The sequence below is a fragment of the Chenopodium quinoa genome, unplaced genomic scaffold (genome assembly GCF_001683475.1).
Source record: "Chenopodium quinoa cultivar QQ74 unplaced genomic scaffold, ASM168347v1, whole genome shotgun sequence".
Lineage (NCBI taxonomy): Eukaryota > Viridiplantae > Streptophyta > Magnoliopsida > Caryophyllales > Amaranthaceae > Chenopodium > Chenopodium quinoa.
The window spans coordinates 1240-23290 of NW_018745655.1; the positions used below are offsets into that span (position 1 = coordinate 1240).

A 22051-nucleotide genomic window follows, 5' to 3' on the forward strand; every position below is an offset into this window, starting at 1 on the left:
GCATATGAGGTCAGACTAATAAATTGCAGACACATGAGACAGGAGTACTTTATCTGCAACAAGAAAATTTAAAAAATAGAAAAGCAAGAACCTTAATACCATGAATTAATAAGACAAACCTTTTTACCCCGCCATCTCCAGTCCTCTAAGCTACTAGCAACTTGCATAGACCGTGCAAATGACTCATCCAACTTTTTAACTTGAATGAGATTCAGCTTTCGCCAATAGTCAGCCATAGGAGATCAAAAACTATCGCTGTCTTCACATAGCCAAAGCCTTTGTCTTGTACGAGTAATGGCTACATACAATTGCTTTAGCTCATAACACAAAACATCACGCTTTGCATTTGTAAAACTTGGATAAGTTTCTAAATTCAAAGCACAGAGCTTTTCCTCCACGTATTCATAAATAATTCTCCACTGTTCTCTTAATGGTGAGGATCCAAAGAAGTTATACAACAGCACATCCTGCAATAACAAGAATAGAGTGTTACTTGAACGGTCTCGATTTCTATTTGCAGTTAAAGAGGGTTATAATCAGACTTTGGAACGAGAAAACACTTAATATGGCTATAGGGATAATGATGGCTTTCAGTAACACGCTTAAATGCCGAGAAAGTAAGTATTGCAGTAGGCAATCCTGGAAATTCGACACTCCAAGAACAGTTTGACTAAATAATGCAATCCCAAAGGAAATTGCAACAAGAAGGACAATAAAGCCATAAGCTGCGATTTCAAGACCAAATCGGCAAATCCCCCCACCCACCCCCTCAAAAAAAAAAAAAAAAACACCTTGAAACGAGGAGAGCATTGATTGCAGCAGATAATAAGAAGGCTTATATACAGAAATCAATATAGCTAGAGCAACTTACACATCCAAATAGAATGTACTAATATTACCTCAAACTCCAAGCCTTTGCACTCAAAGATTGTCAGCACAAGGGCCTGTCTGCCAACAAATTTGCCTACTTTGTCTCTCGCATGATCATCTCTGACCATTATCACCTGTTCGGATCCAAAGCTAATGCTATTGCTGTTGTCACCTTGACTTGCTTTGTCTTGAAAAATCTTTATGAGGGCATCTTCGCAATTTTCACAATCCAGTAGTATTGGAAGTTCCCCACATAAGAGACTAGTTTCCGGTTTAAGGGGATCAATAGAATTGGGAAAAAAATGCCAGATAAGGTCAATAACACTCTGAGCTAAATTTAAAACTCCAGCATGAGTCCGAAAATTTTGGCTTAGTTGAAAGGTAGGAGATATTAGCCCTTTAATCTTCTTTTGCTCATCTCCAACAACTTCCATATTATTGAGAAACTCCTCGTAGAAAAGCTTTCTTATATCCTCAAATCTAAAATCAATGCCTCTAGCAATAGTCTGCGCAGTGTCACCTGCAAATACAAAGCCTTCCTCCACATTACTGCATATGTACTTGAAGAGGGCAAGTTGCTTCATGGTTAGATCCTGGACTTCATCAATATAAACAAAATCCATGAGCTCACCTTCATAATTTTCACACTTAAAACGACAAAGCAGATCATTCACTAGATCAGCCAAATCAAATTCTCCTCGTACAACCTTCTTTTTCTCATAGTCCCCAAATACCTTATATATTACCTCTCTTTCATCCTCACTGAATTTTGATACTCGGGCCTTAGATAATTGCATATAACTCTGCAAACTCAGATTGTTGTTATCACCCTCCCCATAATGTAGCCTACCTTTTATACAGGAATTAATCTCGGTGAAAACTCTTAAAGGATCAAGCTTTCTTGTGAGCTGGGAGTTGAAATGAGGCCAATAAGATGATCTAAATTTCTCAAATGTAACCTCTTTCCTTCTTACTGCCTGAACAACCAGTCTGAAACTTGCAGTTTCCATATAACAGATTTTCCTAATATCCGTAAATCTATCAAAATATGACAAACCAAAGCTTCTATCAAGCATCAGCAAAAACATATTAAATGTTATCACAAGTGGAAAGGCATTTAAAGGAATATCTTGAAAAGACTCTGGGATGTCCTTGAACTTCTCATATTCATCCATTTCAATCACATCATTGAAGACACATCCCTCACCAAAGTTTTCTCCGTTAACAAAGCTGTAACAACCATAAGATAAATCAATAATGCTAGGAACACAAGCCAACTTTTAAAAAACGAGAATGAAAAGTGCATTTTCTTATAGAAGATTTTCTAAAAAAGGAGAATGAAAAGTGCATTTTCTTATAGAAGATTTTCTCCACAGGCAATTAATAAGTGCTGTAACATTTTATCAATACGGTCCATACTAGAGTACACCAGCAAGGTAAGCTCATTTGCACATACACCAGCATGGTAGCTCATTAGCATATGAAGTATATTATATATTGCAGGGGAAAAAGATAATGAAAAGGTTCACAGACCTCTTAAGATTTTTGATGTGGTGTTTGACGGCAAAACAAAGTTTTGGATTTACGGTCACAAAAAGTTGGCGAAGGGGCGCTCCCATTCTACCAGGAGCATTGGTTGAAAACTCACTCATCAAGGCGTCATGTAGATTTCCTTCTGAAACTATGTGATGTTGTTGTTCCTTTTGAAACAACTTCATCACCAACACTGTTGTTTTACCTGTGCCAGATCGTCCTAAAATGAAGGTGCTTTTGCCATTGAAAATTGCCTCTCTTTCTTGGTCTGATACCTCAAAGGGACATTCAAAAGCAACCCATCATACGCAGACATCAAGTGACTCAAGACACCCTCAGAAAATGGATAGAATTTCATAAGCAGCAAACTCTCCTTGACTTTTGCATTCTCAAAAAAGCTTGTTCCAACACTATCAGCATCCAAAGAACTTGTTGATTTTGCGTTATTAACAACTTTGAACCGTGCAACATCAAATGAAGTAAAGTTTCTTGGGAGTTCCAACTTCCTACATAAACAAACATAGAGAACATTAGGAAAAGATGGAAAGCCACATCTGGTGCTTCTTTTCATCTTTTGTCAACATTTTCTAGACGCACATACAAAGGTACAGATAAACAAAGGTAGTTTCTTTTAAGCTCAATGCAGCAGCATATTAATTCTTATGGTGCAGTTGTGTCGTCTAAGCACTTCAGTACATCTTTGGAGACTGATCGCTCACTGAATTTAACTTGTAAATAGAATGATATACAAATTATATAAAGAGAATATACCCCTGGAGACATTTTTCTTTGCAGCATGCAAGGAATTCATCAGTAAATGCTCCATATATTATGTCAAGTTTACTGACTAATGCTGGTACATCTTCCAAATGCAAGATATCCCAGACCTTCAAGATTTGAGTAGCATATCCCTGTAACCTGATTATATCATTTGTGCAAATGATATACCGACCCTCAACCTCAAATTGTTTTACAATTCTAACAGCACTTTCACAGACCAGATCAGTGTTCTTATTTTTTGGCCGCCAGCCATTAGCTAACTTCAAAATAAAATTCACCACAAGCTTCTTAGAGTAGATTGAGGGCAGCTTGGCAAAAGATTTGACAAAATTCTCACTGAAGACAACCTACAAATTAAAGGATTGTGAAAACTCAGTTTAATGTTGCAATATTATCACAAAATTCAACAGAATATGCATATTTCTGGAAGGATAGAGCAAAGGTATACCTTCCACCCTGAAGCTTTGAAAATATTATTATCCTTATCAAGCAAGTCTTCAAGTTCATCCAACTTGCTTTTAACATCTACAATGACTTTAGCTAAATTCTCGTCTTCTTCAGCATTAAAGTAACAGCTGTGCAGTTTGGCATCAGAAATAATATCTTTCCAGAAAGTATCTGCTTCAGCAAGGGTTTCCTTGTTCCCCAGTATCCAGAGGCAATGCCTACAATTGTTTAAAAAGAGGAAGAGCAGGTTTACTTGATTAAAAAAAAGCCAACAGAAACTATAATTAGTCCAGAGACATCATCCTAAGTCATACCTGGCCCTACTCGAAGCAACATCAGCCATTCCATGATCTAAGCGGAACTCAGAAGATCCAGCAGAATTGGATCTTACAGTAGATACTATAACAATATCTGCTTCGCCACCTTCCTGGAATCCTTCAACTAATTTCACCTTCAACTCAAAGTTTAAAAGCTTTTCATATCTTTTCCCAATTCTTCTCTCAATATCCTTAACTTGTGCTACACCTTGAGATACTATACACACAGAAATCTTTTGGCTGTAGCACTGCCATTCTGTGTACAACAGCAAAAACTTCAGGTATCATGGAAATCATCATATTGGAAAAAAGCTTTATAATAGACCAATCTCTAATCTTAACATCTATGTACATGTTTTGAGCAGATGTAAGAGCCACATTAAGAATTTGAGCAACCCATACCAAACCTAACTTATGTACAAAAAAGTTGACAAGGAATAACAGATATAGCCAACAACCTATGTTACTTGGATTCTTCATTTACCTCAAGTGCCCATGTTAGATTCTCAACACTTAAACATAAATAGGATATATTAATATATATGTGTTTAGGCCAAAGCCAAAATCATAGAAAATTTTCACAAAATAGCACACTTGGACACGTACCCATGTCAAACAAGAATACCCAACTCAGAACAACGGAGTGAACAACAACAAAACCACGAATCACCCTTACCCGTAACCAAGCTGCACGGTCCTTAAATATCGAGAAGCCCGGTTAGGGTTCGGACTCATCAAACACATTCACATAACATTTGTTGGTTGAGACTTGACATGCAAGTATGCAACCCACTATCAATAATAACTAATCACAATTTACACTACTCAGAGAACAGTCAAATACACACATAAAGGAAACAATCCACTCCTAATACGTTTAAAAGGGCGGTTTACCTTTGTGCAAACGTTGCACAATATTCATCAAAACTGCCACTTCAACCAGATTTCTAGTGTTATGCCCATCATCATCAACTTCTTCTCTTCCTTGAGAGATGTTTATAAATGAAAATGGACCAAATATTTTTCCTATAAGATTATGTAGCTTACATTTCTTACTTCTAACTTTTCTTGAAGAGAGCATTTGATCTCTTACAATTTTTTCAATCTTTCCGGATTCCAAATCCATAATTCTCTTTCTTCCCCTGCGTCAAATCATCAAGAACCAAATTCAAGTAAATATTAGATTTTATAGCCTAAAAAATCAAGTTGTGTTCAAGAAAATGATCAATAACAGACATGAAAAAGTTGAAATTACAAAGAATGAAACAAACCCAGTTCAAGAATGATGATGATTTATGTTGTGGGTGTTAAAATGAAGGAATTTTGGTAGTCATTTTGATTTATTTTTAAGTGGGATTTTCAAAAAATGGGTTTATTTTCAAGTGCGATTATTGATGATAATGGAAATGATGGGGAGAGAGATGAAACGTCACTACAGCTTAGCAGTTGTGGCACGGGGTACACTGCATATGTTTGCCGCCATTGATTATATTTATAACGTCTACTCCATAGTTATTTTTTGTGTGCACCCCGTAGTATTGTTCTACAATGTGTCATTGTGTACTACGCTAATACCCAATTCATACTCAGCTAGTAAACTTGGTTTAAACTTTAAACTACAAGGTATTTCTTCGTTTCTTATTTTTTACCCCATAGACAAATGTTACTTTATTAACTTTTAATTGGAAAAAATGATGAGAGAGAAAAGTAGTGGGTTAAAGGGGTGATTGTGAGAGTAAAAGTGTAATCCTATATGTTCAAAAATAAAATGGGTCGAAATTAAAATGACGGCCTAAAAAGAAAATTGAGGCAAAACAAATAAGAGACCAAGAGAGTAATTATTGAGCGATTTTTTCTTTTTTTTTTGTTTATGCAGTATGAGTAATTGTTGTTTTACATTGTGTAATATGCTAGTACCTCCATATTTTTTTTGTTAATCTCAATTATTGTATAAAATTGCCAAAAAAAAAAAGATAAGAGTGGGTGCAACAAAATATTTAGACGATGCAAGTGAATTCCGTAAATAGATAGGTGGAAATAAGAGGGAGCCCCAGTTAATCATCGTGATGAACAAAAATTGTTTATTTGGTGACATTTCTGTAAATAGAAACATATCAGTCAATATGACATTTTCGTAAGTAAATCAACATTTTCTTTATATTACAGGAACACGTCAAGGGTGTGGATTGTGATACACGCTAACTTAAACACACAAATAATTAGGTGTGTAAGAAGTAATTCTTCATAAAATTTAAAAGTTACGAAATACTTCGTATAAGAAATTAATGTAATAAAAAATCAAAAGCTAAATCAATCTTACCGGAAAGGGTGTAAAATAATTTTCTTAACACTTTTTTTTTTTTTTTTTTTTTGCACTTAAGTTTATTTTTCACATTGATTTTTTGTAATGGATTTGAGAATGAGGTTGGCAACATAGAGCAAAACTAAGGAAACTAGAGCTTCTCTTCCTATTGTAAAAAAGAGGTATTTGACAAAGTTGGGCACGGCAGTCGGCAGGGTAGCACAAAGAGTATAGGACTCATGCAGTAAAGGGTATTATATATTAACATAAGATGGAAGTTAATGGTGTAAGGATTAAAGTGTTCAACTAACTTGCAATCAACCCACAATAGCAATGAACAAACAAGCATAACAATCAAGAACAACTTTGAAGGAATTAAAGCAAGTAAAAGGAAGACAATGTTACTGTGGGAAAACCCGAGAACCGGGAGAAAAAACCCACCCTTGCACTATGGAGTAATATTGATGATGAATGAACTCAAGAATTACAAGCATGAATTGTATAGAATTCAAATGCTCCTCACAAACCCTCTCAAAACCTCTCTATGTGTTTAAATGTTTGTGAATAATCAACAAAGAGGCTTAGAAAAGGTATATATAGTCTAGGTAGAAAATACAATCCAACGGCTAAGATTAAAGCAAATCGCACAAGCCGAAAACGAAGCGACGAAATAGGGAGCAGGGAGGTTCGACCGAACTCTGTTCAGCTACTGACTTAAAACCGGGTTCGACCGAACTTTTCACAAGTTTGGTCGAACCTTAACAATAAGGCAGCTTCTATGCAATCTCCTTATGTCTCCATGTATTTATCTATCTCCACACTAATCCTAACAAATGGTAATCCACTTCCCTGAGTTAAAAGATATAAGACAAGATGAAAGTGTTATCAATAACTTCAGCTAGATTAATGTCTGCTATTTCAGATATTTACTTGACACCAGGCTAGCAAACATAATTTAGCAACTCAAGCAAACAATGCAATTAGCTGACATTACTCAACAAAGATTGGAATTCAAATCTTTCACATATTAGGCAAATAATGATCTAGTTTTGCCCTCAGTTTTCGTGTGATGATGGAGCTTCGGTTCTTTACTTGATCATGTAGGATAAGGTTGTACCATTCAGTGGTAAACACAGCAGCAGCATACCATTTTGTCGCATAATACATTCGAGCAGTTGACACTTGACCCCATTGCCTTAAATAATCCGACTCCATCAAAAAAAGGGTACATTCAAAAATATGATCAACAATCCTACTTTTGCAAATCATAGGCATCGAATCAGCAGAAAACTTCTGAAAGATATTCAGATACTCCAGCATATTACAGCCAACTGAGAGTAACTCTGAACACCAGTAATGTCGAATAGAAGTCACCAAATGTTCTGTGCCAAGTCTTTGATTATTCTTTTTCGGATATTTCGACACCCATTCAGCATCAGGATAGAGCATAAAGTAACCAGTGTTTGGATGCTTTCGCACGCCAAAATAATGTAGACAGAAGTCCCAGTGATTATCATGTGCTGGTAAACTCTTTAGGTGTTCCAAGGTTGTCAAAATCTTCTCTTTCCAGGATGACCAAAAGTATATCAGTTTTTCAACTGAGACCTGGCCACCTGAGATCATTTCTCGCGAGTCAGATTCCCATTTAAATGGTGAAGTCTGAGTCTGAAGAAGGATTTCAAGAATTTTTCTAGTACATATGACCTCCCATTTCAAATTCCCGCTTTTTTGGGAGACTTCTAACTGCTTCTCCAGTTCAGACAACCCAGTACTTTGAGTTGACAAAAGCAGAACTTCTGTATGAATTTGTTTGTGAAAATCAGCTGAAGCATTGAGAGCAGAAGCTTCAGCTCTGGACAACAATTCCTCTTTCAACAAAAGATCTCTTTCGAGCCAATTTTTTCCACCAGATGCCCAACAACATTTACCAAACACGTACCAAATATAGAGCCTAGAAGCATCCTCATAATTCTGAGCCTTTTCTAATAAATCTGCCTCACGTAAAAATAATCCTACTTTTCTTGCGATTCTTAGACCCTCTTGAATATCGCCCATTTCTATCTCTATGTCAATTCCCTCCTCATAACACCCTTGATTCCATAAGAAGGTCCTCATTGAATCAAGAGAGCTAAATTTCTTAACATACTTCATCATTTTTTTCTTGTCTTTTTTCTTATAGGAAGCATGAGCACAACTCTTCAGGAATTCTTGCTCAAATGTTATCAAGTCTATGCTTCCCTCCTCAAGAGCCAGCTGTTTCCAGCTTTGTACGTACTGCAATCCTAAGTTAAACAATTTTCCTGTATTACATGCATGCAAACATTCTCTGTAGAGGTAATTTTCAGCATAGATCTCCGCAGCACGTGCATGAAAACCGGCCAAGGTATAGCAATGACAAGCCTTTTCAAGCTCAGAACTTTGAAAGTGCTGCAGATATATATCACCTGTAAAAAAAAAAAGTTCAATAGCGTCATTTCTGGAAATAATCAGTTCATCTGGGTCAGAATTCAAGGAAGTAAACTTAAATGTGAACTCCATTGGGTTTTAGGCTACAATTTCAATCATATAGTAAAAGTTCATTTTCAGGCTTAGGACAAGGTTCACTAACTAGGATTCATACTGCCCATTATACTTTTGTTTCTATTTTTTCAATGTTCATTTGCAAAGGACTGTGTCAAAAGTCTGCTATGTTCTAGCGAAAGAATTCAAGGTATATCAGTAATAGTTCCAAATAATGGTTTCTAAAAATAGCAGAATACATTGAAATTAGTAACTGTTTTCACTACTACCTGCTCTTTCATAATTGCCTGCATCATAGAAGCACTTAGCGGCCTCTTTGTTGTTATCTAGGCTTTGAAAGATTTCAGCAGCTTCTGTAAGCATTTTGACTGCTTCAGAACTCAAGCCACGCATATGAGCAGCGGTTGTTTTAAGGCCAGTAGCACGGGCGTATTTTTCCCAGTAAGTATCTCCAGCTCGCCCAAAGCAGACTGCCGCTGTCTCATAGTTACTTACTTCGAGAAACTGCATATAAAGGTGAATCAGGATGCAAGGAATATTGAAGACAAAATAAATAGTTACAATAGTTCAAGTATGAAATCCTGAGTTCCTGACTCAGATAACACCACACACTGATGGTGACACCTAGCATGATGCCAGCAATTATAGGTACATCTGATAAATGATTGAGCTATGATCCCAAAATCCTCAATGCTGATGCATTAGACTTACAAACTTACTAAATTTTAATATGAGCATCACATGGGTTCTCTAAAATCTATTAAACTAAGATGGTTAACATGAAATTGGAGGAGAAAACTAATAATGAATGTCTTCCAAATAAAGCCAAAAAACAAACCTTGAAACCTTGCGATTTCCATTCCTCCTTAGAGCTGGGAAATATTATTTCCTGAGCTAATGAATTGTCAAACTGTCTAATTCGGACCAGATTCAATTTTTTCCAGTAATTAGCCATAGGTTCTGCATGACTACCATGGCTCTCACAGATCCATAATCTTTCCTTTGCTCGGGTGACGGCCACATATAGTTGCTTCAATTCATGGCACAAACCACTATGTTTTGCATGATTGAACTTTGGAAAATGTGGAAATGATGAGCCAAGGTTCTTCTCTTGCATATATTTATATATTACACTCCAATGTTCTCTAATAGGTGATGATGAAAAGAAGTTGTACAAGAGAACGTCCTGTGATGATAAACATGTCACAGGGATAAGCTATTTCAGGATCACAGAATATCAAAGTGCATAGCTGGTATATTAAGCAACTTTTGCAACATAAAAATAAAAATAAGGCATCAAACAAAAACAATATAGAGTTAGAAATGTCAAGCGAGAACCTTATAACAATAATGAAGAAGTCAATGTCAAGAAATAGAAAAGCCAAACAGTTATTTACCTTAAACTCCAAGCCTTTGCACTCAAATACCGTGAGCACAAGTGCATGTCCTTTTACATGGCTTGGCATTTCATTTCTCACACTTTCATCTCGTACAATAATAACTTGTTCAGCTCCAAAAATGACAGTATTCCTGCCATCATTTTTATTGTCCTGAAAGATTTTCATGACAACATCTTCATCACCAGATGCAGACTCCAGCAGTATGGGAGCATCTCCATCAATAAGACTGAACTCTGGATTAACCTTATCAATTGAGTATGGAAAGAAATGGTAGATAAGTTTGATGACACTGTGAGCTAACTTTAAAATCCCAGCATGGGATCGAAAGTTTTGATTCAGCACAAAAATTGGGCAGATGTTTCCTTGATCCTGTTTACTAGTTTTCACACACGGGCCTTGGAGAAAATTGACATAGAAAAAGCTTCTGATCTCATCAAAACTAAAATCTACACTTGGGCAATTGTTTGAGCTGTATCACCAGCAAACACATAACCTTCTTTGACATTCTTGCAAACATATTTTAAAAGAGAAAGTTGCCGCACAGTCCAATCTTGAACTTCATCTATATACACAAAATCCAAGGCATCACCTTCATACCTTTGATGGCTGAACCGATGATGAAGATCATTCACTACATCAGACAAATCATACTCACCTCTTGTAAGCTTCATCTTCTCATAGCACAAGAATATACCATATATGGCCTCCCTCTCGTTCCTACTTAAGCTTGACTTTTTGCAGTCAGACAATTGAATATAACTGTCTAAAGTGAGTCTACCCTGTTCAACTTTTATTCCACCTTTTATACAAGAGAGTATTTCAGTGAAAACTCTTGAAGGATCAAGATCCTTTGTAAGAGTCGAATTGAAGTGAGGCCAGTATGAGACACTAAACTTATCAAAGCTTACTTCTTTCCTTTCCATCATTTGCAGCTCAACTGATTTTAAGCTACAAGTTTGTCTAGTTTTCACAAATCTATGGAAATATGAGGTACCTATTGTACCATCCAGCATGAGCAGGAACTTCTTGAGAGATATCACAAGAGGATATGACTCAGCAGGGATCTCCCAGAAAGAGTGAGGAATATCTTCAAATAGTTGCGTCTCATCATAAACTTGGATGCAGGTTTCCTTATTCAAGATTTCTCCACGAACAGTGCTGAAGCATCAGTGAGGCCAAATTCAGTACGACAACAGATATGAGATTATCAATATAACAAAATAGCTTAGCATATAATCAAACATGCTCCAAGAGCATGCTCCTCAACATTATCACTAAAATTCCATTTGGTTGGACAGAAAACACTGCCAACTAGATATTGTTTTCCATGGACAAATTTGAAAGGGAAAATGCTACAAAAGATTAAGTATCCTTCTTTAGTACCTTAATAAAATTTAGAGAGAAGGAAAAGAATGGGGATGGTGGGAAGGGGATGAAAGGGAGGAGAGAAAGTAATCGGCAAGAAAAATAAGGATAATGCGGGAAGAAGAAAATGTCTTTGCACCCTTATACAAACCAAACGAATTCCTCCTAACAGAAAACACCCTAAGAGGTGAAACAATTACACATATGAGATTGACAATTGACCCGAGAACACAAATCTATTGAATACTGAATACACTCTTCTTCCCTAATATATACGACATTTTTCTGTTTAAATTCCCAGAGACAATGTGGAGTTGACAATGTCACAATTGAGAAATGTAAAGTATCTCACAGTTACCTTTGAAGATTGGAGATGTGTTGTTTTACTGTATGGCACAAGTTCGGATTAACTGTTACAAACAGTTGTCGCAGAATAGCGCTTCTACCCTCAAGCTTAATTGATGGGTCATCACACAAGGAAGCATCGCCATGTACCTCATCAGAACCACCCAAAGCCATGTGATATAGTTGTTCTTTCTGAAATAGTTTCGTGACTAACACCAAGGTCTTTCCAGTGCCAGACCTTCCTAACACAAAAGAGCTTCTTGGGTAATGAATTATTTCCCACTCGTTGTCTGTCACTTCCATGGGAAGCTCTAATGCCCTACCATCAGAAACAGAAATCAAGTGTTTCACTACACCGACAGATAAAGAGTAAAATTTTACTAGCAACAAGCTCTCCTCGACTTCTGCCTTGTCAATACATCTTGGTGCTACATCATCGTCATCTGATATACTTGTTCTCTCAGCATCACTGCAACTCTTGTACCGAACAATATTAGAGTTGCTGCTCCAGCATACGGGAACTTCCAGCGTACTGAGCATAACAAATCAATTAGATAAATGAGATATTGCCAAAAAGGATTAATCATTTCAACAAGATAGTTTTCCTAATTTCGCAATCTTATAGATGCATGTTGATGAAAATGTAACAAAAGAAAGCATACCCTTCAATACATTTTTTCTTGCAGCATCTGACAAACTCTTCAGTGAATAAACCATAGTGTTTGTCAATTCTCTTAACCAATTCGGCCACTGCTTCCAATGGCAAAATATCCCAAACCCTCATAACTTGGAAATATTCTGATTCTTTAACAATGTCATTTGAGCATATGACATAGAGGCCTTGAACTTTGAATTGCTTGACAATTCGAACAGAGCTCTCACAAGGAGGATCGACTTTGATTTTCCTTGGTCGCCATCCATTTGAAAGTTTGCCTATAAGATTAAACACATGCATCTTTGTTTGGCTTGATTGCAGCTTTGAAAATGATTTGATGAAATTACTAGCAAAGAGAACCTAGGAAAAATAACATGAGCAATGTTCAGCAACAAGAATAGGTAAGCCCAAACTGAAGTGTTTAAGGTTCAACTAAATTGAACATCATTAATTTGATAAGAGGAGTTACCCACCTTCCACCTTGCATTACGAAAAAGCACACTATTTCCGCTGAGCAAATCATCCAGCTGATCTAGTTCCTTCTTAACATAAATGATTGTTTCTGATATTTTTTCATCTTCATTAGCATTGAAAAAACATTTCCGCTCTTTAGCATCGGTGATAAAATCCCTCCAAATAAGGTTGGCTTTGGCTAAAGTCTTCCCATTTCCAAGCACCCATAGGCAATGTCTGGAATCAAGAATGTAAATTGGAAAATAACTAGTGTAGGAAAAACAGCAGTGAAGCCTAAAAATTATTTGGAAGTACTTCCAAGACATACCTTGCCCTTGTTAATGCAACATTAAGTCGTTGAGGATTAGATAAGAAACCAATTTCGCCAAAGTTGTTAGATCTGACCAAAGATAGCAGTATTATGTCTTCCTCTGCACCTTGGAACGCATCAATTGATTTGATGTTCACTGTAAAATTTTCCAGATTCGAAAATCTCTGACCAATCATTCTTTCAATTGCCTTAACCTGTGCAGAATAAGGCGATATTACACCAATGCTAACTTTTTTATTGCAGGGTGATTTGCACCATCCTGCAAACAAGAAAATGAACCAAGACTAAGAATGCAGCAATAAAGAATTTTGTAAAGGCCAATTAGTGTATTAGATAAATAGAGGCCCTAAAACACAGATTTTTGTATAGAATGCAAGTGTACAATGCATCCCAAAAGTAAAAATACCAATTCAAACAATGCAGCTCTCGATAAAGAATGTTGAACCTAGTGAAAAAATGTCCAAAGCTAAAATATAGATCCATTTTCCAGGTCACTAAAGCCTGGGGTAGCACACATTCCATCAAGGAGAAATGGTGCGCCAAAATAATAAATTAGTTACTTGCTGAACATCAATACTACACCGTAACCAAAAAAAAAAAAAAAAAATACTCGCACTACTAAAACAAGCATTATTTTTCATGAAGAAAACGGCAATATTTCACAGTTCGTTCCTGCTCCGATGCTGGAACTGGAAGGTATTTTTCCAATTGATAAGGAATATAAAGACAATTACAACAGAATTTAAAAAATTCTAGTCACGGATCAAATCTGCATTTTGCAGCACATCCAGAAGCTAATTTTTGTAATGTGTTACGAAACTGAGAAAATAAGTAGGTTGATCTTTCAAGATAAAAATTCTGTAAGCAACCTGAAAAGGGAACTATCCGCGTGGCATACCTTTGTAAAGACGAAGTACTATAGCCCGGACAACTGCTGCCTCAACCATATTTTTTCTGCTTTGTCCATTATCATCAAATTCTTCTTTTCCCTCTGTAATATTTATAAATGAATAAGGACCAAAGAATAATCCTTCAAGGTAACGTTTCTCATAGCCGTCACTCTTCACACTAGGTGCATCAGTAATTTTGTTGCTGTAAAACATCCTCCTTGGAAATGCACTTATTGAAGGGTGCATTCTGTACTGCATGTTTAGTAGGTGTTTTGACCAGCCTAACAAACCTAATCTCTGAAATAAACTTCGGCCAAAATCAACACTCGCTGAAATCTGCATCAAAAAAAGGAAAGGTTTCTGGATCATATAAACAATCATAAGATTAAGTAAAATTTTAAGAGTAAAATAGAAATCAATTTTAGACCGATATTCTTACATGACTTTTCACCATGGCCTGTAGCTGGTACTCATCTCCTGCAAGAATAGCATGCCTTAGATCGGGAAGTTGGAGTGGTATAATGGACTCACACTCCTTCAACTGCGCAGCTTCATCAATAACCACAACATCGAGTGATTTTATAGGCGCATAATACAATTTATAGGAACTTGAAGCCGTACAGAATAACAAGGATGACATTTGGAAACAGAAATCCGAGATGAAATCATAATTTGTCACTTGGGGAAACTTAAGTTTGCCCAAAGAAACAATTAGATTTTGTAAAAGATCAAAGCATTCATCTCCCTTCTTTTCGAGAAGACCTAGTATATACACAATAGACTTCTGAAAGACTCCACTACAAGGAGCCAACCCACTGAGTTGACCAATATATTGCAACAGCAAACTTTCAAAAGAATCAAGCAAATCATAAAGCTTAGTCAAGTTCTCAATATTGTGTTCCTGAATGAAACTTTTTGCCATATGGGTACAAAAGATTGAGATGCATCTCTTGACAGGACCAATTAGTTCATTGAACTGATCTCTAATAGAATTAAGAAAGGATAGAAGTTGCTCTGAATTGCCAAGGCACCTATTCTGACCATGTTGTCCAGTGAGAAAATGATCCTGTGAAGAAAAATCCTGGAATTCATTCAACAACAACGAGAAAGAACAGCGCCAGCCACTAATGGGGCTAAAAACCTCTGCTAGCTTCTTAACACGGTAGTCCAAATAAATATCTTCAATATCTGAACCTACATCTACCTGCTTCTTGCTCCCAAACAAAAGTAAGCTGCCCAATGAGCAAAACCTATTGTCTGAATTCCTTGCAGAACACGCTCTCAACAGCTCTACAACCTGACTAGCTAATGCAGTAATTGCCACATTTGTTGTGGCACAAGCCAGGCCTCTACAGTTAAGCCTTAGCAGAATGCATAGCAATGTGCTGATCATCTTAGATTTACCAGTCCCAGGAGGACCCCATACAAGTTCAACAGAAAACTTGTCCTTACACTGTATATTTTTCAAAGAAGCCGAAATTGCATCCTTCTGAGATGGGTTTAGACGTGGTAAACCCGAACCAAGTTTGTTGAGCCAGAAATGATCAGTTTCTGAACAGCCATTGCCATCAGTTCCTTTGTCCTGCAAAATTGAATAATATATTATAACTAAGCCTTAAATGGGTTGTTGCTATCAATTATTTATGCATTATAAAATGAAAATAGTCATATATAAGCATCCTAGTCCTAAATCAGCAACATAGATTTGTTCTAGTTGCCTCTCAGCTTCAAAATGTTATGATCATCATAGAATAATTACAGTCCAATCATTCTCCAAGTCGACTAATGTGCATAAACCTTTCTTTCTAGGATGATCCTAGTGATACAAATGACAAATAATATAACTATCATGAACATGTTGGCAAATGCGGAATAGAAGTTCATCAGCATTACAAGAACGAAAATACGAAAACTTCAACAATAAGACTGGAAGCATACCAAGGAATCACAGTGCAAGACCTTCTCGAGTAACTTCAAGTTCTCCTTCATGTGCAAAGCATTCCATATGCGTTCAAATGGAATCACATTAGTCAAAAATACAATAAGTAAATATTTATTTACAAAATCATTCATGTCAATCTCTTTAGACACAATCACTCTGATACAAGTAGCAGAAGTGTCCTCATCTGCATCATCCTGAGACATATTAACTACAGATGCTAGAACACATTTTCGCCCCGACTGTAGAACAGGTTCCTCAGCATCAAATTCAGAATCCATCAATACAAACACATCTCCTGGCAAAACATTATAAGTTTTGCTATCTCCACCAGCAGAATTAACCCTCCAATGATGAACCTTAACATTGTACAAAAAGTGTAATTTAGTATCTTTGGTAGCTTTACAACACGAAACTACTCTACCAAAAGGCGCTCTAGATAACATAGACAAATTTGAGCACAATTCGGCTCGTGCCTCCTCTAACAAAGGATACACAAATGCATCGAAATACTCGGTTGTCGATCGAAACAGACAAGGGATCTTCCTGACCTGTAGTTCACAAAATGCAGAGTCAACAACAGCAATAAAATCTTCTTACAGTATTTACTTGTTGGAATTAACTACAAATTAGTGAATCAACAACAAAATCAAATCTTTTGCCCTATCTATAATCTATCTAGGACTACAACTAAAGCATGCATGCAATTCATCATACAATTCAATTACACAATTTACAAACATAAAGTACCAACCATATAATATATTTTAAATAAGAGGAAATGAGGAACTAACCTTGTCATTGAAAAAGTTATCATCAAGTATATCATTAACTGACCATGAGATTAGATGATCAATAAAGGTAAAACCAGCATCATCTACATATTTTATCTTCTTCATTTTCTTTTCAAACTCTATATAATCAAAGAAAACATGCATGCAAAAATTTAAAAATTTAAAATAAAATAAAAAGACTAGATATTAAGAATGGATTGAACAAAGAAACACAAATAAACCCAGTTGTAACATTTCAATGTTTATAAGATTCTGGGTATTTTTTTTTTTTATTATTGTGTTTTGAGTGGGATTTTTCTGGAAATTTGTGGGGAATTTTGAGTGTAGAGTCGGGCAATTGAGATGAGACGATACAGATTACGAGTAGGAGTAATAACTAGTGCAGCTACAGTAGCTGTACAGTCGCAGAACAAGGTAGTGTAATCGTTTCCCGCCATTTTGTTCTACGTCACTACACTAAAGAGTAAAGACCATTAATTTTGTTGTTGTAACTTGTAATTGATCGATATAGAATGTGAAGAGTTGCTAAATGTAGAGCGCTTCTGAGTTCTAGGACCTAGAGTTGGGCACAAGCAAATATATAATAATGACAATTTTATAAATAATGACTTTTTAAGAGTACTAATGAGAGGCAATATTATACTACTGAACATTCTCAGTTGTCCTATATATGATTTCAGTAGTACAAAAGACACACTCTAAGTAGTACTGAAAAAAACATCTCAGTAGTACTAATAGGACTTTCAGTAGTACAAAAGACTGTTATGCAATTTTGTTTGTGTCTAACGATGATATATTAGGACTTTCTCCTAAATGTATGACATAAATTTCTTTTGAATAATGTTGTGTTTTTCCCGTTTATACTTTACTTTATAAGGTAGGAGACACACGTACATCGCGTGTATAGTACTTGTATAAGAAATCTATATGGCTCATTTTATTTTTTCCTGAAATATTATCTATCTTACTCTAATAAAAATATTAATCGGTTTAAAAATTATGAAGTCGTGAAGACTGAGACTCCCTTCCAAAAAAAATGGTAATTTTTTTTTTTTTAATGAATTGGTAGCTTTTAATTTTTTTGATAAAGGATTTTTTTTTAAAAAAAAGGATGGTAATTTATGTTTGGACAATGTTGGGCTAGACTGCTAGAGTGTGTTTTTTAAGTGGCTTGATGGGTTGCAAAGTAATAGCCTAGATTTGTATTTGGGTGAATACTTAGCCTAGAAAGGCTTCATGTGGACATGATAGGGCGTCCAAGTCCAACCTTAAATCCAATGGCCTACTCCGTATTAATGAAGAACCTACAAGCTACCATAATTAATTAATCCATCAAACATGGGAAAAGCTTTCATAGATAGAGCCATACAGGAATGAACTCACAAAGTCAAACATGTAGCTCAGCCTAGGAAGATCGATTCATTTCTACCAAATTTTATGTTCGAATTGAGTCAGTTTTATCAATTTTAAACCAAGCTAAACTCAAATAGATAACATTCGTTGAAAGGCTAACCACGCGTTTAACTCTTAATTCTCTTGCTAATATTTTTTCTCAATCCAACCCCCATTTTTATCCATTAACTACTACTTCATGGTCAACCGACAAACTTTATCAAGAAATGTCATGTTGAATAATGAATGATATGACCAGCTCTCCAAAGTTGACTAAACTTTGCACTAAAATAGTAACAAGATAAACACAAAGATTAATATATTATTATGTCAACAAAACCACCCTTAAATTATATATATATATCCCTCTAATATCATTCTTCAAAGCATCAAAAACACAAACTCTACACACAAAAAAATAAAATAAAAATGACAACAATGTTAAATAACAATATTAGCATATGGTTTTCATTTGTTGTGTTACTGATTATATATAGTGTACAAGTTGAAGGTCAAAACTGCCGAACAACGGGCTATTTTAGAGCCACAAGCCCTCCACCAGGAAAATGCAGCACCAACTGTTGTATCCAAAACACAGTTTACTTCACCTTTCAATGCTCCCCTTCAGTAACCTCCCAAACACCGGGAATGCTCACACTTAGAGCCTTTCAGAACAGCCAGTCCAAGTGTGACAACGCCTACCATACCGACAACTCACTGGTGGTTGCACTCTCGACAGGGTGGTATAATAGTGGGGCACGGTGTGGGAAGATGATCGCAATAAGTGGGAATGGGAAGACTGTGAAGGCTAAGGTGGTTGATGAGTGTGATTCTACAAAGGGGTGTGATGCAGGGGAGGGTTATCACCCACCTTGTGGGTATAACATTGTTGCTGCTTCTAAGGCTGTTTGGAAGGCTCTGGGGGTCCCACAGAGTCAGTGGGGCCAACTCAATATTACTTGGGCTGATGCTTAAGATGAAGAATATGTTATAAGATCTTTTATAATAGCAAGTATTATGAGCTAATGTAGTAAAATCTTGGTAAAATAAAGCTCAATTTCATCACAGCAAACAAATTATCATGTACTCAGTTCCACAAGAATAAAATCTCCCTGAAGATGCAAATGAGTCACGTCCAGATTAAGTTGATACACTACGTATGCATCTAGTTCAAATTACACTATCAAAATGACAACTAACTTCGTACCTTTAGGGCTCTGTTATTGCCCTTTTAGACCATTGGGCTACAATTTTGAAATTGCACAGGTTTATGTGCGTAGAATCTACTCAAACACCTGCATATTGTTTATGATAAAACAAAGGGCTGCATTCTGTTTATCAAATTGTATATTTGTAATAAATGAAAATAGGCAAGGATAAAACACAAATTTACAAAATATAGTACACATGAATGAATACATTATGTATTACTCGGTTTTTGAGGGACAGAATGTTTACATTACCCAAAATCCACAAGGAAATTGGAATAAATAAGCAGCAAAAAAGGAGGGCCTTCTCAACATACAGAAAACTGAATAATTCAGAGGGCCTATAGATAAAGATAACACTATTTACAGCAAGCAATCTGTCTTTGCTGGTAATCTCCTAAAGAAATTTGTTGGTGAAGAAGGATACTTACTGCGAAACCTCGGATGCCTCATGGTATAAAAACCAGCAAGAAGAGCCATAACATTGAAAGGAATAGCATACAGAACAAATGCAGCAAACAGGCAGAATGTCAGAAATAAAACTGAGGCTCGTGGATCTCGCCAACTTAGCAATGCTTGAGCCCTTTCTCCCTGAGCAGCAAAATCACCCAACACAGATTGCACTTTGGCACCTATGCTCCTGAGTCGATCATACCTTCTTCGCACCACGTCTGTGCCTTTTGTTGTAGGAAAGGTGTCAAACTCTTCATCAAGTTCATCAGGGATTGTGTTGTCAGCATAGGAGATCCTTGTGTCCATGTGAGGAGGGTTTTTTGGCCTATACCGATAATTCCATAGCCCGATCAAAAACATGTACAAGAACACTGTAGGAAGAATGAGGTCAGGGAAACAAACCAACATCACAAAGAGCAAATGAACGAGGACAGTTGTAACCGGGTTTTTCCAAGCACACACATCTGTGAACCATTTCCCGATTGCAATCAAACTTTGAAGTAGGGAGATTATGCGATAGAAGTTAGCCTTGCTTCGCCTCATGCTCCAAAAATGTGCATCAACATCACACATATACTCCACCACTTCCTTCTTCAAAGGGGGTTCGGCTCTGCTAAGCCTAGAAGCTAAGACATTTGTAGCATGAACCCTCAAAGTATTAGTCTGCATCAAAGACAATGGTCTAGAGTAATGCATCTTAGGGAGAAGCGGCTTTCCATACAAAAACATCATGTTGGTCATGTTTGTGCAAGAGAATCGAATAGCCAAATGCAACTCTCCCATCTTCTTCAAACCCGAAGGTTGGAGGACTAGCAGGGGATATGAGTGAGTATATACACGGCCTGCTTCAAGGGTGGAGATTCGAATCCTCACTTTTCCGATTTTAGTGTCTTTGTTGCCAGCAATATGTCCGTTGTCAAAAACACCAATGGTAAGAACAGTTGCAGGATCATATACTTCCCATGTGTACTGCTCATTGTACTTGGGGCTAAGACTGTCGATTATTGTTCGTGTACGAACCCATTTCTGACAGTACTTAGCCACACAAAAGGTATCCGCAGTTCCCCTTCCATCTCTTGTTTTCATAGGGTGGAGTCCATCAGCATTCAGTATTCCAAGTTCAAGAACACCAATTGAAGATTTCCACAGTTGCTTCATACTTGGTCTGAGATCACTACTATAGTAAGTAGATTCATTAAGGACATGGTAACCGCCATCAAGGCTTATACGAGCATGTAACTTACTAGCAAACTTAACTTTCTTCTCCTCTTCAGTGTCAGAAGAGCTCTTTCTGAAGGTTGATCCATTGAGTGGGAAAATTCTTATCATCAGGGCGCTTGCGAACAGCTGCTAATGGAATACTGACCTTGCCAAGCGTCTCTTCTTTGCCCTGACCTTTTCTATCTTCAACAGTGATGATCAAATGCTCATCGAAAGGCTCAGCAGCAACAAACATCAGATCCTCATTCCAAAAGGGGTTTCCCATCCTGCTTTGAACAGGCTTTGTGCTTAATGTTTGGCTCCAAGCTGCGCCTTTATATAACAATCAGGAAACCGGCCTTTGTCTGAGGTAATCAAGTCTTGAGCCTCGATTACATTGACTCGAAGGTACCACAACCTGGGTGAATGGTAGACTTTTGAACGGATATGGTTAGCAGCTGAAGCTGACATATCAGGAGGAGTAATGGCATCAGAATGCCAAGCATCAGTAAATGCCTCATCTGCTTGAGTACCATACCAGACCGCGAGCATCAGTTCCCATTATTATTACTCCTATCTCCTTTCTTGTCTTCAAGACGATACCATTGAGGAGCCAACGGACTATCAGGTGGAACTCTAGTCGGGACTTCATGAAGATCAAATCGGATGACTCCAACAAAATCATCCTTCATCAAATCCTTATCTTTCACCTGAACTTCCAAAACAGATGCCTGAAGACGCTCCCTAGAGAAGGCAAACACCTCGTTCCATTCAGGATCTTTCTTTTCTCAAATACTTGGTAACCCCTTTGTAATTCCCAACTTTTACCTCTACATATGGATCAAGGCTTCCTGTAA

At 36.8% G+C, this 22051-nt stretch overlaps 4 protein-coding genes and 1 pseudogene across 4 annotated transcripts; 1 reads left to right on the plus strand and 4 right to left on the minus strand.

Annotated features, from left to right (window-relative positions):
- Positions 1-242: 242 nt before the first annotated feature.
- Positions 243-5430, minus strand: LOC110717119. The gene is made up of 9 exons (XM_021895758.1): positions 5384-5430; positions 4842-5089; positions 4273-4354; positions 3945-4187; positions 3632-3848; positions 3175-3530; positions 2679-2909; positions 900-2100; positions 243-467 (listed from the first exon to the last, which is right to left on the minus strand). Exons 1-9 carry the CDS (start codon positions 5428-5430, stop codon positions 243-245), a joined length of 2850 nt encoding a protein of 949 aa, XP_021751450.1.
- Positions 5431-5935: 505 nt separating this feature from the next.
- Positions 5936-10614, minus strand: LOC110717123 (TPR and ankyrin repeat-containing protein 1-like). The gene is made up of 4 exons (XM_021895762.1): positions 10167-10614; positions 9608-9955; positions 9039-9273; positions 5936-8693 (listed from the first exon to the last, which is right to left on the minus strand). The coding sequence occupies exons 1-4, from the start codon at positions 10332-10334 to the stop codon at positions 7270-7272; spliced, it is 2175 nt and encodes a 724-aa protein (XP_021751454.1). The 5' UTR covers positions 10335-10614; the 3' UTR covers positions 5936-7269.
- Position 10615: 1 nt separating this feature from the next.
- LOC110717120 lies at positions 10616-17046 on the minus strand. The gene is made up of 10 exons (XM_021895760.1): positions 16942-17046; positions 16147-16698; positions 15968-16024; positions 14648-15790; positions 14217-14544; positions 13316-13577; positions 13008-13224; positions 12542-12894; positions 11893-12411; positions 10616-11327 (listed from the first exon to the last, which is right to left on the minus strand). Exons 1-10 carry the CDS (start codon positions 17044-17046, stop codon positions 10616-10618), a joined length of 4248 nt encoding a protein of 1415 aa, XP_021751452.1.
- Positions 17047-18705: 1659 nt separating this feature from the next.
- LOC110717122 (putative ripening-related protein 1) lies at positions 18706-19461 on the plus strand. Its single transcript, XM_021895761.1, has one exon. The coding sequence runs from the start codon at positions 18763-18765 to the stop codon at positions 19306-19308; it is 546 nt and encodes a 181-aa protein (XP_021751453.1). The 5' UTR covers positions 18706-18762; the 3' UTR covers positions 19309-19461.
- A 392-nt stretch (positions 19462-19853) lies between these two features.
- On the minus strand, positions 19854-22046 carry LOC110717121 (annotated as a pseudogene).
- Positions 22047-22051: the final 5 nt, after the last annotated feature.